Genomic DNA, 15985 nt, shown 5'->3' with positions numbered 1-15985 from the left:
CTCCAACCATACTTAAATCAGCAAGCATTTGGATTTGACCCCATATATAAACCCATATGGAACCAAACCAGAAATAGCAGTACTCACCATAACGGACCGGACAGTATAAATTCAAAGCGTAGTAGAATAACATCATTTCATCGGAGGCTCCAGTGATGATGTCACCTGGCGTGGTGATGAAATGTCTGAATAAAAACAAGCCAGTTCTGCGAGCAAGTCAACAACCTTATCTGTTTTGCTCCACAGATACTGTATGGCAATTTGACTGACTGTTACTAGTATTTTCTGTTTTGTTTCAGATTCAATTTCCATTTTAATTTTTTCTTCAAATTGATTAATAATCTGCAACTGGTTTAGTTTAAAACTACTTATTTAGGTTAATTATGAATGTTTATCCTGGAATCTTGGAAATATACTGGTCTAAGTGAGGTTTTGGGTTGCAGTTCATTTTAATCAAAAGAAAAAGCTAACTTGTATTTGCCATTTATTATGCCTGACAAAACTCACTTACAGATGGAAATATACTATTATTTGTAAAGATTCGAAGATTGACACTATTTAATATGTTTAAAATCAAACTCTCAAGTTCAAATACCTGCATATCATTGTGTAAAATGTAATGGAAAAATGGACTTTTATTTTGGAACCTGTGCTTTTGGTTTAATAACCCACAGTGCTGTTCTAATCCAGAAAAGCTGGCGGTGACTGGAAATGATGACCAAGTTTCTTTTACAAACATTACAGACATTCAAAGCTCTTTGCATATTAGTTTCTGCATGTTTACCACAGACCTGTTTAAAAACTGATGGAGACAATCCCCTTTCAAGATTGCATTGGGGCATTTGATAGCGCTTTTGGAATAATGGCAAACCAAAAGTTTATTCCCAACGTACTTAGAAGTTTGTAATCAATGCTGTTTCTAACTGCACAAGTAGACAGTCATGCAGAAATTGGGAATGTGCCATGTAGGAAACAAACAGGTTTCACACAATCTGTGGTTTCTTTAAGTTGCACCCGTATGCAGCCACACAGCAATCCGAGAGGCCCTGCACAGTAGACCAAACTATGCTCAACAAACAGAAGTTGGAGGAAACATTGATTGTGATTGGGGATATTCAAAAGTGAAACTAGTAGGGATATTGAAACACTTTGCTGTTTACTTGGATAGTTTGTTTGTATTATGTTGAAACCATTAACTTAGCAAAAGTTTAAATGTTGTAACTTAGTACAGTAATTTTTCTTCAGGTAATGAAAGGAGCCACTGAGGAGCAGAGGCTGGAATGGGGTTTTTCTGAAGAGGAAGAATTCTTCTGGTTGCCAAATGCTGACAAAATATTAGAAGGTCAGCAAATTTATTGAACTCTGATCTGTATTGCATTTGCAAGTAGGCAATCCATGCATGCACTCATTATTTTAATACAATACAGGTAGATCTGCTGACACATTATGCACATCATATTGGAAGATGCCCTGCTTTATTATTGTACAGCTATGTGATATATGATGTGATATGTATAATGTGATGTAACTTATGATTGATGCTGATAAAGTGGAGATGTTTTTAAGCTGCCCTGTTCGTTTTTATATCAGAGCTCAAATCCTTTGCATATTCCTGGCCCAAGATCATTCATTAAATCTCTCACTCAGAAAGTCAGACGGTACAGAAAAAAAAATTCATCAGGCCCATCTCATATCTGACTCTAGAGAATGTTGAATGAACTTTTTCTTATTTCCTACACCAGTTTTTTTTTTCTCTCATTTGCTTGAGTTGTTGACTCCTTTTTTGAATATAGATGCCCCTCGGGAGCACCCAGATCTTGAGTTTCAGCAGAATACCCATCTAAGAAGACATTGTTGTTACTAGTGTGGATTTTCAACTGGGGTTTCTTGAGAACAATTGAGTGTGAATCCTTGAATTTTCATTCCTCCTTAATTCAGTCTTTGATGTGGAAGCCAGTTTTTGTTGGATTGCTGGCATTGCTCAGTGAAGCTAACTCACCACAGATTCAGAAGTGAACATGGGAGTTTCCTATTCCTTTTGGCCTTTGGTTTGTATTCTAATAAAGTATGTGAAATTGGTTGCTGGTCTTGTTTTTAGATACTATGCAAAAGTTACAGAATCCTTTTACATTTACCTCTGAAACTGATCTGTCATTTGAAAGGTGCTGTTTTATGCCTGATGTGACACTTGAGCTTTATTTGAAAGTTAGGTTCTACCTTGTTTGTCTGTCTTATTATGCAGTAATGCTGTCAGTTAATTCATGGGACAAATTTCTAAGTAACACTTTGGAATGGTTTAGTGTCTAAATGACTGACCAAGACGGGAAATAGACTAATGAAGAGTAGAAGAAATTGAAGACAATATGAATGTTTTACAGTTCATCTGGAGAGCTTGGCTAGCTACTGAAATGACAGTCAAATTATTTTAATATTTTTTACCTGTGTAGAGGACCAATTTGAAGAAACCAAAGATGCAATGTTACACCTGGGTATTGATAGTTGCATACAAAACCAGGTATTCAGGGTAAGTGAACCAGTAGCTTTTACAGTTTCTACCTTTCTCAACTAAGCAGTGACACATTAATCACTGCATTTTTTGTAAGTATTGTAATTTTTGGGACTGTTTTAAAAAAAAATTATTATGAAACTATAGATGGATGCAGCCCCTTCTTCAAGACTAGTTTAATTGTTTTCCCTTATTAACAACTATTCAAGTTGGTACACTGAAGGCAAATGCGAGATATTTATTTAAAATATTCATTGGAGTCTTAAGTCATAGAATCATACAACACAGAAACAGACCCTTTGGCCCAACCAGTCCATGCCGAACATAATCCCAAACTAGAGACAACACAATGTGGAGCTGGAGGAATACAGCTGGTCAGGTGGCATTAGAGGAGTAGGAAAGTGTTCCTCTAGCTCCACGCTGTGTTGTCTCTGCATTTGCAGTTCTTGCTATCTCCAAGTGACTTATCACCCCACTGTGAAGCCTCTTCCAAGGATGCCCACCTTGAAGAAATTGTCTTATGCCCTCCAAAAAAGGGCTTTCCTACTCATCTGATGCTGCCTGACCTGCTGTATTCCTCCAGTTCCACACTGTATTGTCTCTAATTCCAGCATCTGCAGTTATTTCTATCTCTAATAATCCCAAGCTAAACTAGTCCGAACTGCTTGTTCCTGGCCCATATCTCTCTAAACCTTTCCTATTCATGTACCTATCCGAATATCTTTTAAACATTGTAATTGTACACATATCCACCACTTTGCCAGGAAGTTCATTTCACCTCTGTTTTAAAAAAAAATTGCCCCTCATTTTTTTAAAATCTGTTTCGTCCTACCCTAAAAACATGCCCCATAGTCTTGAAATCTCCCATCCTAGGGCAAAGACAACAACCATTAACTCTATACCTCTCATTATTTTACAAACTTCTGTCAGGTCGTCTCTCAATCTCCTACTGGTTAAGTTTATGTATAATACTTTAATAAAATGTAGTATCAGGTTGATTTGTAAATTGCGAAGCTATGTTCCAACATCAGAAAGTAGACAGCAACTTTTCTAACAAAGATGGCGGCCCGTGTATGGAATAAGCTGCCGGAGGGAGTGGTAGAGGCAAGTATAATTAGGACATTTAAAAGACATTTGGACAGTTACGTGGGTAGAAAAGGTTTGGTGGGATACGGATTAAATGCAAGAAAAGGGGACTACTTCAGTTTAAGAAGCCTGGTCAGCATGGATGAGTTGGACCGAAGAGCCTGTTCCATTTTCTATGACTCTGTGTGTCATGCAGGGGACGATTGCATCAGGTTAAGAAATTTGGAAATTGGGCAGAATAACTAATAGACTAAAAAGGAGAAAAGAGAAAAAGAATACTAGAGTTTGAGGACAGTTTTCAATTCAGAATATTAGAAAATACGTAATATTGCCCTGTAGATTTTTTTCCCCCTATTAACAGAATGAAAAGGAATCTGAATCAGGAGATGCAGGTGAGGAAAATGGGTCAGGAGAACTGGGAATTTAGTGATGGAGTTGCAGAACTGTTTTGAGTGGAAGTGGGAGGCATGTCAGGTTCTGAGGAAGAAGCCTTTGAAGTGTTTCAGAAACAGAAAAAGATGAAGGTGAATTAAAGCCTCACCAATGAATAGGAGTGCATGTAAAAATCTAAAAGAACTGAAATATATAGAAGTGATTTTTGAATTAATTGGATTATATATTTCTTGTGATTCATTCTGCCAAATATTTTAAATGTATTTAGCATAAACATGGAAAATGTGCGCTTGAAAGCAGAATTCTTGCTGTTCTTCTGCTTGTTTTGTACTTTTCCAATAGATTCTAGCTGGTCTTCTACATCTTGGAAATGTGCGATTTAGCTCTCCTACAGATGAATCTCATCCTTGTGATCTGAAAGAAAAGGCGAAATGTAAGAAATACCAAGTGGATTATTATTTTTAAAAATGCTTCTTTAAACTCTGAAGAGGTTGTACTTCGAGAAATTTCCTGGAGGGTTGAGGCCAGTATCTTTCCTCTTTTTTTTTTCTTTCTAATTTTGTTAGGAAATGACAGAAAAATTCAAGATGGGTGTGCTTTCTATTGGCAATAGTTTATATTTTGGTACTGCAGATAATCAGTATGTGTTTTTCTGACTTGAGCTTAGTTTTGCACCACTGCATTAATCAGAATTTGTTCTCTTTAGACTTTCTTAAAAGAACTGCATATCTACTTAAAGTTTCTGAGGACAGTCTTCTGGAAGAGCTTAGAGTCCGGACGATTACAGCCGGCAGGCAGCAACAAGTGTTTAAAAAGCCATGCTCCAAAATAGAGTGCGGCATGAGAAGGGACTGTGTGGCTAAAGTAATTTATGCAAAGTAGGTATTATTTAAACTGAAAATTTAAAGTCATGCCATTTTGTAATTCAATTGAGCAAGTACTTTTCCTCTGAAAAATCGAGCATTGGTAAAATGAAAATGTTGATGTTCTTCTGCAATTGGCTGTGATTCCATGAAAGTTTTCCATTGACTTGGTAAGTAAGTATACTCATAATACGCTATCAAAGCTAGATGGACCTTAGGCATACAATTGGTATCAATGAAATTGGAAAATTGCAAAGCAAAATGTTAGGTGTACCTTATTGCCAAAGGTGCCATCTTTTAAATGCCTTCATTTTACTGACAATATTTGAAGAAAAACATAGAATTCCTCAAAGTCTTGGTCATTATTCTGTCTCATTTAACATGAGAAATAATGGATTCATCAGCCGTTTATTTTGTTTTCTATTTGAGAGATCTTGCTGTTGACAAATAGGCTATGGCAAATGTAATTAATTAGATATATAGTACTTTGGAATATTCTGAGTATGTGATAATTCATATTTTTACTTTTGCAAAGAGGAGTATTGAGAAAGCACTTGTATTTAAATAGCACTCCGTTACATTCTTAATATCATTAGAACCCCGACTGTGTAGAAACAGGCCATTTGGCCCAGTAGGTCCACATTGACCCTCCGAAGAGCATCCCACCCAGACCCTTCCCCTTACCCTTTCCCTGTATCCCCACATTTCCCCTGGCTAATGCGTCTAACCTACTCATCCCTGAACACTGTGGCCAATTTGCGTAGCCAACCCACCTAACTTGCACATCTTTGGATTGTGGGAGGAAACCAGACCCCCCAGTGGAAACCCATGCAGGCACTGGGAGAATGTGCAAACTCCACACAGACAATCGCCCAAGGGTGGAATTGAATCTGGGTCCCTGCTGCTGTGAGGCATGATTGTTAATCACTGTGCCACCATGTTGCGACAAAGTGACTAACAGCTGATGGATGACTCTTGGACTTCCGGCAACTTTGGTCTCCAACTTTTAATGACACTCAAGTTAACAGACAAAGTATTGGTACAACTTTTCACACCTTTCAATAATGCCAAGAGATTTTTGCATTACCTGGGTTGGAGGACTTGGGTTGATAATGCTTCACTGCAGACTGAACATCTACTGACTGAGATGAACTTACATATGTAAATCTGTCACAGTAGGTGTTTTTTTGTTTCCTTGATATTATTCATTTAATGTTTTTGTTTTGATATTTTTCAGATTGTTTGACTGGCTGGTAAAAATTATAAATTGCTCCATATGCTCAGATTCTTCCAGGTGGACAAATTTTATAGGTAACTATGATGGTTGTATAATATTCAAAGCTTGGAATGGTCACTTACCTGGTCCTTTACATGGCTGTGTTAAGAGAATAGAATAGGGTGATAATCTAGACAAATTTCCAATCAGAAAGTGATCGGGCAGGCAAATAGAAGGGGAAGACTACTTTGTGAAGGTACACCCATTTAACAGAGAGTAATATGTCACAAATTTTCTTGATTTTATAAGTACATCATTTATGTCTAATCTAATTTATGGAGAATTAATTTTATGATTTTTTTTTCCTTGATTCTAAGCACTGGGTTGAGGCTGGGAAAAGTGTTCGCTCCTTTTAGTTGGGACATTTTTTCCCAAGGATTTTGTTATCCCCTGATCAATTAAATTGTCTTAAGTTGCCTCCTGATTGTTGTAAAGAAAATTTGCAATGCTTTGTGAGTAAGTTAAGTTATAAGAATTTTGTGTAGAGAATGGTGATCACTCATAGGCTGTTGTGTTTTGACACCATGGCATCCCTTGCCTTGCATCTTATTTATAAATTAAGCGTTAATTCAACAAATCTGATAGATTGTACAAGAACAGAAAGAAGCATCTCTCGAGACAAGTGGTTGTAGAAATTGAAGTAAGAAGAACAAGTTGAATGCTTATCTTAGAATGTTTATAGGCCACTTTTAATTTTTAAAATAATTTGTTATAAATTGAGCAAAACAAAATGATGCTAAACAATTTATTGTTTGTGCAGGTCTATTGGATGTATATGGATTTGAATCATTTCCACAAAATAACCTGGAACAGCTTTGTATTAACTATGCAAACGAAAAGCTCCAGCAGCATTTTGTGGCACATTATCTCAAAGCTCAGCAGGTATGCAAGCATGGTGATCCAGTATACCTTTAATGTTATGCAACACAGATGCTTCATATGGAATTCTTTGTATTACTTTGTAGGTGGAAATAATAAACCTGTAATTAATCACTGTGAATGAGCAAAGTTTGTTACAATTTAATATGAAGCTTGAAACTTATAATGTGTTAAAATAGGATGTGGGAATTCCAGTTATTATTCCACATGCAGAAAAATCTGTTTAAAGCTCAGTAATAAGCTGTTGTAAGATTCAATCTTTATTTGTGTAGACATTTGTGTTTTTACTCCCAGTCCCTCTTTTAGGGTCAAATGTTTCTCAAAAGCAGTACAGAAACCTGTAGAAACAAAGCATTTAATTGTTTATCAGAAATGTGAGATTGTTATTCCTAAACTCAGTAACGTTTGACTGAATCTATTCAGTTAAGTTTTGTACAATGAAATCAATTACAAGTAGCTGTAATTCTGTTTAATTCTACACGTGAATAGAACAGGGAAGTAACAAGAGACTGGCCATAACATGCAAACAACATGCAAATGAGATTTGGCTCATTTTCTAGAAAACTTGCTATAGTTTTGCACTTGATGTTTTCATGCTCTGTTGTTCTATTCTTTAGGAGGAATACAGTGCAGAGGATCTAGAGTGGTCTTTTGTTAGTTACCAAGATAACCAGAGCTGTTTAGAGCTGATTGAAGGAAATCCCACCAGCATCTTTTCCCTTTTAAATGAGGTTGGTTGTTTCTCAAACTTGTCCTTTGTAAGCATAAACTAAATAGAAAGCACAGACTGAAAGGTCATAATAGTTTGGATCACTGTTAGTTGATTTGCATTTCTTGCCTTTGATGAAGATAGAAAGTGGAAATCTGTTGAGAATTTTCAGTGAACTAATTGCCTACTGTTGTATAGGACATCTCCTAAGAGCTGGCACTGCCTACTGCTGAAATAAAATCTCAAGAGTTTTCTAACTTTTCTTTCTCATTACCTCAAAAGTTTGGAATTTTATACTTCCTTAAATCTTTCATTTTTCCAAAAGTCTTCATATATTCAAAAAACAAGAGTTGATGTGACCTAATAATTAACTTGTAATTTGTCTCCTTTTGCATTCCAAGTTTGGCACTGTGTGGGTTTTTTTTATTTCAGTGATAGCTCTTTCACCCAAGTTAGAATGTCGATGTTCAAATCCTTTGGGATTTGAGTGCATAGTGCGAGTTGAAAGTTAAATGCAGTGCTGAATTGTCGGTGATGCAGCTGTACAGTGGAATGTTATGGAGATCATATGTGCCTATTCAGATGGGTTTGATGGCATTATTTGAGAAGCAGCATCTCAACTGATATTTCTATGTAAAATTTATTTCAAGGAAACTGCTCACCTAGTTGATTCTAGTGTTCGTTATCTGCATGGCCTCAACATTGCCTCTCAATTTCCCATATAGAACTTTTCCTTGCCCTACTTCATCTAACCATTTCTATGTAAACTTTTATTCCTTTCACCCCTTCTGGTATACTCAATCAACATCCTTGTAAAGGCATCTGTACTGATTGCCTGAAGAGCCTCATAAGGTAGGAAACTGCATTCCACATTTATCCACCAAACAACAACACTTACAAACAAATAAACAAATTTTTTAAAGATCTTGCTATGTGCAAACTGACTGGCCTGCATACCTAGCAACAGTGCACTTCAAAGAGTAATCGGGTGACTGTCTAATTTTCTGAGTCTCCTGCGTCTTCTGAGGAGGTGAAAGGGATTTTATAAATGGAAAGAAAAAGTTCTAAGGAAGAGTCGCTAGACCCGAAACATTAAATCTGATTTCTCTCCACAGATGCTGAGTTTCTCCAATTTCTGTTCTTGTTGTAGAAATGGAAGCTTGATTTTTTTTTGTTTCTCTATTATTCCATTTCATTCACTTTCTTTGTATTCACTTTCTGGTTTCTCAAAAGTTATACAAGCTTATGTTGTATATTCTGTTTGAAATTGGGAATGAAATGCTTATACCCGCATAAGGTGTCAATGTACAGATGTTGGATTGATTAAATAGTCTGAGCTACTGAGTTACTAGTTTACTTTTTTATTAGCATTCCAGGGAAGTATTTACACTAACAATCTAACTGTGGTAGATATGAGCAAGCATAGACTCCAGTTATCTTTATCAATTATTGTCAGGTGAAGTCTCTTTCTTGAACTGTAAAGGTTTCCTTCAAAATTTAGTATCACCAATTTCACTAACATTACCCATTCCAAGATCAGTTCGATATTTATTGTATAGTATTCTTTATACACTAATATATAGTATATATGGTGTATAAATATCTTTTTCCCCCAACTGGTCCCTGATGATATTCACGTTCCCAATAACCTTTTCCCATCCTCCAATTGTCTAATCCTCCTGATATAACCTCTATTCCTCAAGTGCTTATCTGACTTGCACTTAGATGCAATAGTGCTTTTTACCTCAACTCTTATTCTGGTAATGAGTTCCACATCCTAGCTGCTGTGTCTTCTTTTTTTAGAAAGTTACTCCAGTTTCCCTCTTAAATTTGTTAGTGACAATCTTTTAACATTAAGTTTTTTGCTAATTTCACTTTCTTTGCATTGACTATTTCAAACTCCTTCATTATCTATTGTGATGACACATTGACAGACAATAAGCCAGACCAAATCACTGCACCTCTGTCGTGAACCATTTTAACTCCCCCTCCCATTCCTTAGACAACATGTCCATCCTGGGCCTCCTGCAGTGCCATAATGATGCCACTCGTAGGTTGCAGGAACAGCAACTCATATTCCGCTTGGGAACCCTGCGGCCTAATGGTATCAATGTGGATTTCACCAGCTTCAAAATCTCCCCTCCCCCCACTGCATCCCAAAACCAGCCCAGCTTGTCCCCACCTCCCTAACCTGTTCTCCCTCTCACCTATACCCTCCTCCCACCTCAAGCCGCACCTCCATTTCCTCCCTACTAACCTCATCCCACTCCCTTGACCTGTCCGCCCTCTCCGGACTGACCTCCCCTCCCTACCTCCCCACCTATACTCTCCTCTCCACTTCTCCTCTGTCCACCTTCGGTCTGACTCCCCCTCTCTCACTATTTATTTCAGAATCTTCTCCTCATCCCCCTTTTTCTGACGAAGGGTCTAGGCCTGAAATGTCAGCTTTTGTGCTCCTGAGATGCTGCTTGGCCTGCTGTGTTCATCCAGCTCCACACTTTGTTATCTCGGATTCGCCAGCATCTGCAGTTCCCAATACTTCCAACCTGTCCACCTCTACATTTGCAACATGGTAAAATTGAAACCTTCAATTATCCTCAAAATTGACCCCAATGTTTCCTAACCAGACTTTTGAATAACATCCCAGACGAAGTGGTTTCATGGTCTGTGGATCTTTAAGGATCTTTGCTTTCAGCCCCATTCACATAAAAAGCAGATAGACCGATAAACAAGCACAGTTAAGGGATAAATAAAACAAAATAACAGAATTGGCCAGTTTAGTTAAGTGTTTTCACAATGCATTGTTTCACCCGCGTAGATGATGGTTTCTTGACTGATTTTCTAAAAATGTCGTTAAGTGTCATCTTTACAGTTCACCTAGAAAAAGGCAGTAATACTTATAACTTGGTTCTCTATTCTCTGAGCTTCCAAGAATTGATAAGGGAGTAGCTTTCAAATCTTCAGGCTGTAGCATCAACAGCCAGATTCCTTTTTCACAGAAAACACAGTCCAACACTGAGTTCAAACTCTGACTAATCCCTGATACACAGACTGGTAACTAGGACATTGTGGAGGAAACTTTCACTATCTGCTAGATCATAAGGTCTTTTCCAGACTTGCTGGACCCAGTTCCCAGGTACAGATCTCGTTAGTAGGCAACTTCTGCTGTCTTTTAAACATAATTCTATTCCCTGGTGTCGAAGCATCTGCAGAATGTTTTGGTCTAATACTAAATTTAGTGTTAGAAATAGGTAGTCTTTGTGACAGCACAAATATGTGTTCAGAACCTCAACTCAGATTTCATACCATGATTGCAACAGACTGGTTTGGTCAGTTTATCAGTACAAATATTGAGAATGCCAAAGGCATTGTTTTTAGTCCTTGCTTCATTCCCAAGTTACCTACTATATCCCTCTTCCTGGTAACAGGGAGACTAAACCACACTTTGGCCCTGCTACATTGCACAATTTTACCTTTATTACCCAGTCATAAAGTCAAACAAATGGCTAACTGTTTTCTCACACGGTACCCTCCCTAAACTTGAAAGCATCTAAAACTCTGTGGTCCTCATCTTAACTTGCACCAAGTCCCTTTACCTTCCATTCTTGTACTTCTTGACTTACTTTGGCTTCCAGTCAAGCTAATTCCTGATTTTTAAATGAATACCCTTAGTTTAGTATCTTTCATGACCTTCTATCTCCTTTAACCTCACAGCCCTGTCTGATATTTCCAGTCACCTAATCCTTGCCTCTTGAACATTTCTAATTTTAATCATGCCACCAATAGTGGCAATGTATTTCATTCCTTATGCTCTTGAATTCCCTCCCAATAGCTCTCTGCCTCTCTACCTTGCTTGTCTCAGCTAAGACACTGTGATATCTACCTCCTTTGGCCAAATATCAATCAATATTTCTTTGTGTAACTTAATATTTTGCTTTCTTTCATGCCCCTGTGGAGTGGCTTGGCACCTTTTGTAATACTGAAGATACTTAAATTCTCCAATTCTCATCCTTCCCTTTTTCCAGGAGAAAAAAGGGCTTCAGCCTTTTCTGATCTCTGTATCCTCTCAGATCCGCCATCATGCTTGCAATTTTTTTCATCTTTTCCGATTCTCTGCCCTTTTTTATAACATAGAGACCAGATCTACTAAGCATGTCTCTTAAATTCCTTTTCTCTCGACTGGCTGGCTACACAAAGTGTGAGATGGCTGCTGCATGAAGGGACTCGACATTGATCATAGAATTTGAATTAAGGATCAGATCTCACCCAAAGTGCTTAACAGCCAGTTAATATTTCTAAGTGTGGCCTGTGCTGTGGTGTAGGAAGGATGCTATGTTTAGCACAATACATTTGAACGCAATTTTGTACAATGCGCATAATTCCTAATATGTCAAAATTGACTCACATTGTGCGAAATAAAATTCGTCTTCATACTTTCAAAACTGACCTGAATTTTTACCTGATTTCTGCAGTTTTGTTAATCTAGATCCTATAAACAGAGATGTGTTGAGAATTTATTTACCCAATAAATTATAGTGATACATTGAGCATTTACTAATCATTATTACAATAATTCTTCATTTAAATTTATTCAGAATCTATCTTTCTATAGGAAAGCCGCCTAAACCGACTTTCTGATGCAAACCAATTCAGAACTCGCCTTCAGGCAGCTTTGGCGAGTAACCATTGTCTGAGCTGGAATGTGTTTAGCAAGGTTCCCAATTTTGTAGTGGCTCATTACGCAGGCAAGGTTAATTACCAGATTGAGGGAATGATGGAAAAGAACAAGGTAAGGAAAATTGAGCACTTTTGACATATTCACTGAAGACTAGAATAATCAGGTTTCATTTTTGACATGCCATTATTATTGTATTAAAATGTCAGTCTGCACTATTTGAACAAAACCCCTGCTTGGACCTTGAACTCCACAGCCTTTTCATTTAAAATAGTGTCTGATGAAAGTAATAATTGTCTTGGCTATTTTCTTTAGTAGTTCACCTATAACATATTTACACTGAGCTTTAAAACAAACATGTACATACTTATTGTGTGACAGGAGTCAGATATGATTTCTCTGGTACACTATTCTTTTCGTAGAGGTCATTGTAGGGAAGTGATGAGCAAAGGTGAGGGAATTATCCATTTTGAGGAGAAAATATTGTAATATCTGTTAATATTATTCAATCTGTCATAGTATATAGTAATTGTGTGGTTTGAAGGAACAGAGAGTTCCATTTTACATGTATTCAGCAAATTAATGGAGTTGTTGTATTCAGTAGATGATATGATAACTTGCTTTTGATAGCTGAGGCATAGAATACAAGAGCAAAGTGGCTGTGTTGGAACTGTGCAAAATGCTAATTAGGGTACAGCTGGTATATTGCTTGCAGTACTGGTCACCACATTTTAGAAAATACATGACCGTACTAGACAGCGTGCAGAGGAGATTTATCAGAATGCAGCTTGGGTGGAAGGGCCAGAGCGATGATGCAAGTTTGGACATGTTGCAGTTGTTGTGAGGGACATAGATCTGGTGTATAGAAGGCCCTTTTTGAAATGTAGAGAGATCAATAAACAGCGGTGTGGATTTTAGGTAAGAGAACAGTTGAGAATGTATTTCATTCAGAGAATGGTGGAAGCCTGGAACTCACTGACTGAAAGTCTGGTTGAATCTGGTAACATTTAAGATCTTGAGTTGAAGGAACAGAAGTATGCCATTCAGCCCATCAAGCCTGCTCTGCCATTCAATGGGATCATGGCTGATCTGTTGATTGTCAGTCCCACTTTCCTGCCTTTTCCCCATAACTTTTGATTCCACTAATGATTAAAAATCTGTCTATTTCAACCCTGAATATACTTAACAACATAGCTTCTACAGTGCTCTGCTGTAAAGAATCCACAGATTCACAACTGTCAGAGAAGAAATTCCTCCCAATCTCTGCTATTAAATGGTCCATATTTAGACATTTGATTGCTCTAGTAGTCTCCAGTTAAAAGCTAGAAAAGAAGCTGAGTGTTGTCAGATCTTCATTGGTGGGTATGGACATGATAGGCTGAATTGATGCTGGAAATGTCTGAGTCAGTGATGCACTATACAATATTATTTCTTAAAGATAAACCATTCAAAAACTTAAATTGTAGAATTTTAATTTGTACAATGGTGCCAGTAACTTACACACAAGTACTTTTATTAGTTATTTTAAAACAATGTAATATGGACCGTTGAATTTTTTAAAAAAAGTAGAAATATTTATGACGTGCCTTTTTAATGTAACCCGAAAAATTGTGCATTAATGGCATTATTCTGCGGAAAAAGTAAACACAGTAGAGTACCACAACTAACAATTTAAAGAATGGAATGTTGTACTAAATTCCATTTTATTAGAACTATAGTTTATTAAAGAGCTTTGCTATTTCCCTTGCTATGGCACCATGCTGCAGATGGACTATTATACATTTTGTGAATCGTTATGTTCATGCATTAGGATCCTGTTCCACCAGAGCTGATGCAGTTATTGGAGAAATCTGAGGATACCTTATTGAAGGAGCTATTTCCTGTTGGAGAGAAAGAACACAATGATAGTAAAGCTCAAAACAAAGCAGTTACTGTGGTCTCCAAATTTAAGGTCTGTTTGTACTAACACTGCATTGATGTACCTGCCAAATACAAGAGTCTCTTCTTTTATCGTCCAATGTTTCACCATCCCTCTTTACCTGCAGAGTTCATTGGAAAACCTGATGTCTTTATTAAACAGCACCACACCTCATTACATCAGATGCATCAAGCCTAATATGGACTGCAAACCCCTCCTTTTCAAATCAGAGGAGGTACTGTCTTAAAACAAGAAGAAAATGTATATGCTGGTGAAGATACAAGCAATAAATTAGTTTTGCTTATTCACATTAGAATTTGACTTAGTTTGACTTAGGATTGATTGATTATCTTTATGTTGGCATATCTGCTTTCAGAAGATATAACAGAGTTTTGGTTTAATAAAAAGTTTTTAATCTTACCTTGATGCATGATTTTAGTTAGTGTTGGCAGTTTAGTAAATGATTTTTGTCTCTAGTTTTAAATTACGAACAATTTTAAATGGAGATGCTAGCTTTATTTAGGATATGCACAAGATTTAGATGTTATGTACTGTTTAATAAAGTAGTATTTCTGAGTTTAATATTTTTGTAAAAGTATTATTTTGCAAAATTTAAAATCCATGTATTATCTTTGTGTACAGTTTTACTATAGGTGCACCATGCTTTTGGAATTTGTCCATGGTGTAGCCAGAAGGAAATTTACATCAAATGTTTGAGGGTACTTAAGCGTATTTTCATGAGTGACCTGTTTGCTTTAGATTCTCAGCCAGCTAGAAGCTTGCGGTATTGTTGAAACAATCCACCTCAGTGCAGCTGGATTCCCTATTAGGTATGTTAGTCTATTGAAAGTTATGCTGTTCAAATGAAGAGAACTCATGGCTCATTATATACTACATATTAATAGCTTGAATAAGTGGAACAATGGATCTTCAATGAATTCTCGTTCTTGATGCATACCTAAACATGATGGAATGCATCATATTGCATCATAAACCATGTTCTAGTTTATTTCTTCCTGATGGTTACAAATAACTAATTGTGGAAATCATATGCTCAAGAAGGTATAAAATGGACCAGTTACACACAAAATACTGATTGATTAGACAGATGATTCCATTGGAAAAGACATGATGTAACGTTTGCATTTTAATTGGTATGGATTCAAAATTTTTTTTGAGGTATGTTTTGTAAACTGTTATTGTCCTCACATGGTGTCTAAGGGTATTTTGCAATTTAGGGTCCCATTCCAGCATTTTGTGGAGCGCTATGGACTTCTGAAAACAGATTGGAAACTTAATTTGAAAACTGCAGCTAGATTTAATGGATGCTGTCCTGCAAAAAAGAGGAAAGGTTTGCCATAAAATTTTTATTGATAACCTTAGGAGTATAATTTACAAAGTAAACACTAATTGAGCTTGTTTAATACTGTATTGATAATGTTGCTTTATTCAAAGCTTGTTTATTTTTGTACAGTTGTTGGTTTACAGTTTATACTGTGTTTATACTTAGTGCTGTATTAGATGTGTAAACTTAATTTTTCTCTCCTGTTTCCTTTGTTTATTCTTTCTCTCTTCTTCCAGTATTTCTCCATTTGAGTTCACCAATTCTGTTTGCTGCCTTCAGTTTGCTAACAGACTCGACTTTGCTGCAGTATCTCTGCTTTCTGACATCTGCCTGTA

General features: G+C 36.8%; 1 protein-coding gene across 4 annotated transcripts in view; it reads left to right on the top strand.

The window, feature by feature from the left end:
* LOC125464536 (unconventional myosin-XIX) overlaps nt 1–15985 on the top strand; it is a 70939-nt gene that overhangs the window by 36470 nt on the left and 18484 nt on the right. For all 4 annotated transcript variants that reach the window (XR_007250032.1, XM_048557025.2, XM_048557023.2 and 1 more), the window contains exons 8-19: nt 1246–1342; nt 2448–2524; nt 4328–4418; nt 4692–4863; nt 6086–6159; nt 6885–7006; nt 7621–7734; nt 12325–12501; nt 14198–14338; nt 14433–14540; nt 15065–15135; nt 15544–15656. Coding sequence is in view for 3 of the 4 variants with exons in the window: in XM_048557025.2 (XP_048412982.1) it covers nt 1246–1342; nt 2448–2524; nt 4328–4418; nt 4692–4863; nt 6086–6159; nt 6885–7006; nt 7621–7734; nt 12325–12501; nt 14198–14338; nt 14433–14540; nt 15065–15135; nt 15544–15656 (1357 nt within the window). In the remaining variant the exon portion in view is untranslated. The remainder of the gene's footprint in view (nt 1–1245; nt 1343–2447; nt 2525–4327; nt 4419–4691; nt 4864–6085; nt 6160–6884; nt 7007–7620; nt 7735–12324; nt 12502–14197; nt 14339–14432; nt 14541–15064; nt 15136–15543; nt 15657–15985) is intronic.

The sequence above is a fragment of the Stegostoma tigrinum genome, chromosome 27, assembly GCF_030684315.1.
Source record: "Stegostoma tigrinum isolate sSteTig4 chromosome 27, sSteTig4.hap1, whole genome shotgun sequence".
In the NCBI taxonomy this organism is placed as follows: Eukaryota; Metazoa; Chordata; class Chondrichthyes; order Orectolobiformes; family Stegostomatidae; genus Stegostoma; species Stegostoma tigrinum.
This window is presented reverse-complemented; position numbering and strand designations above follow the sequence as displayed.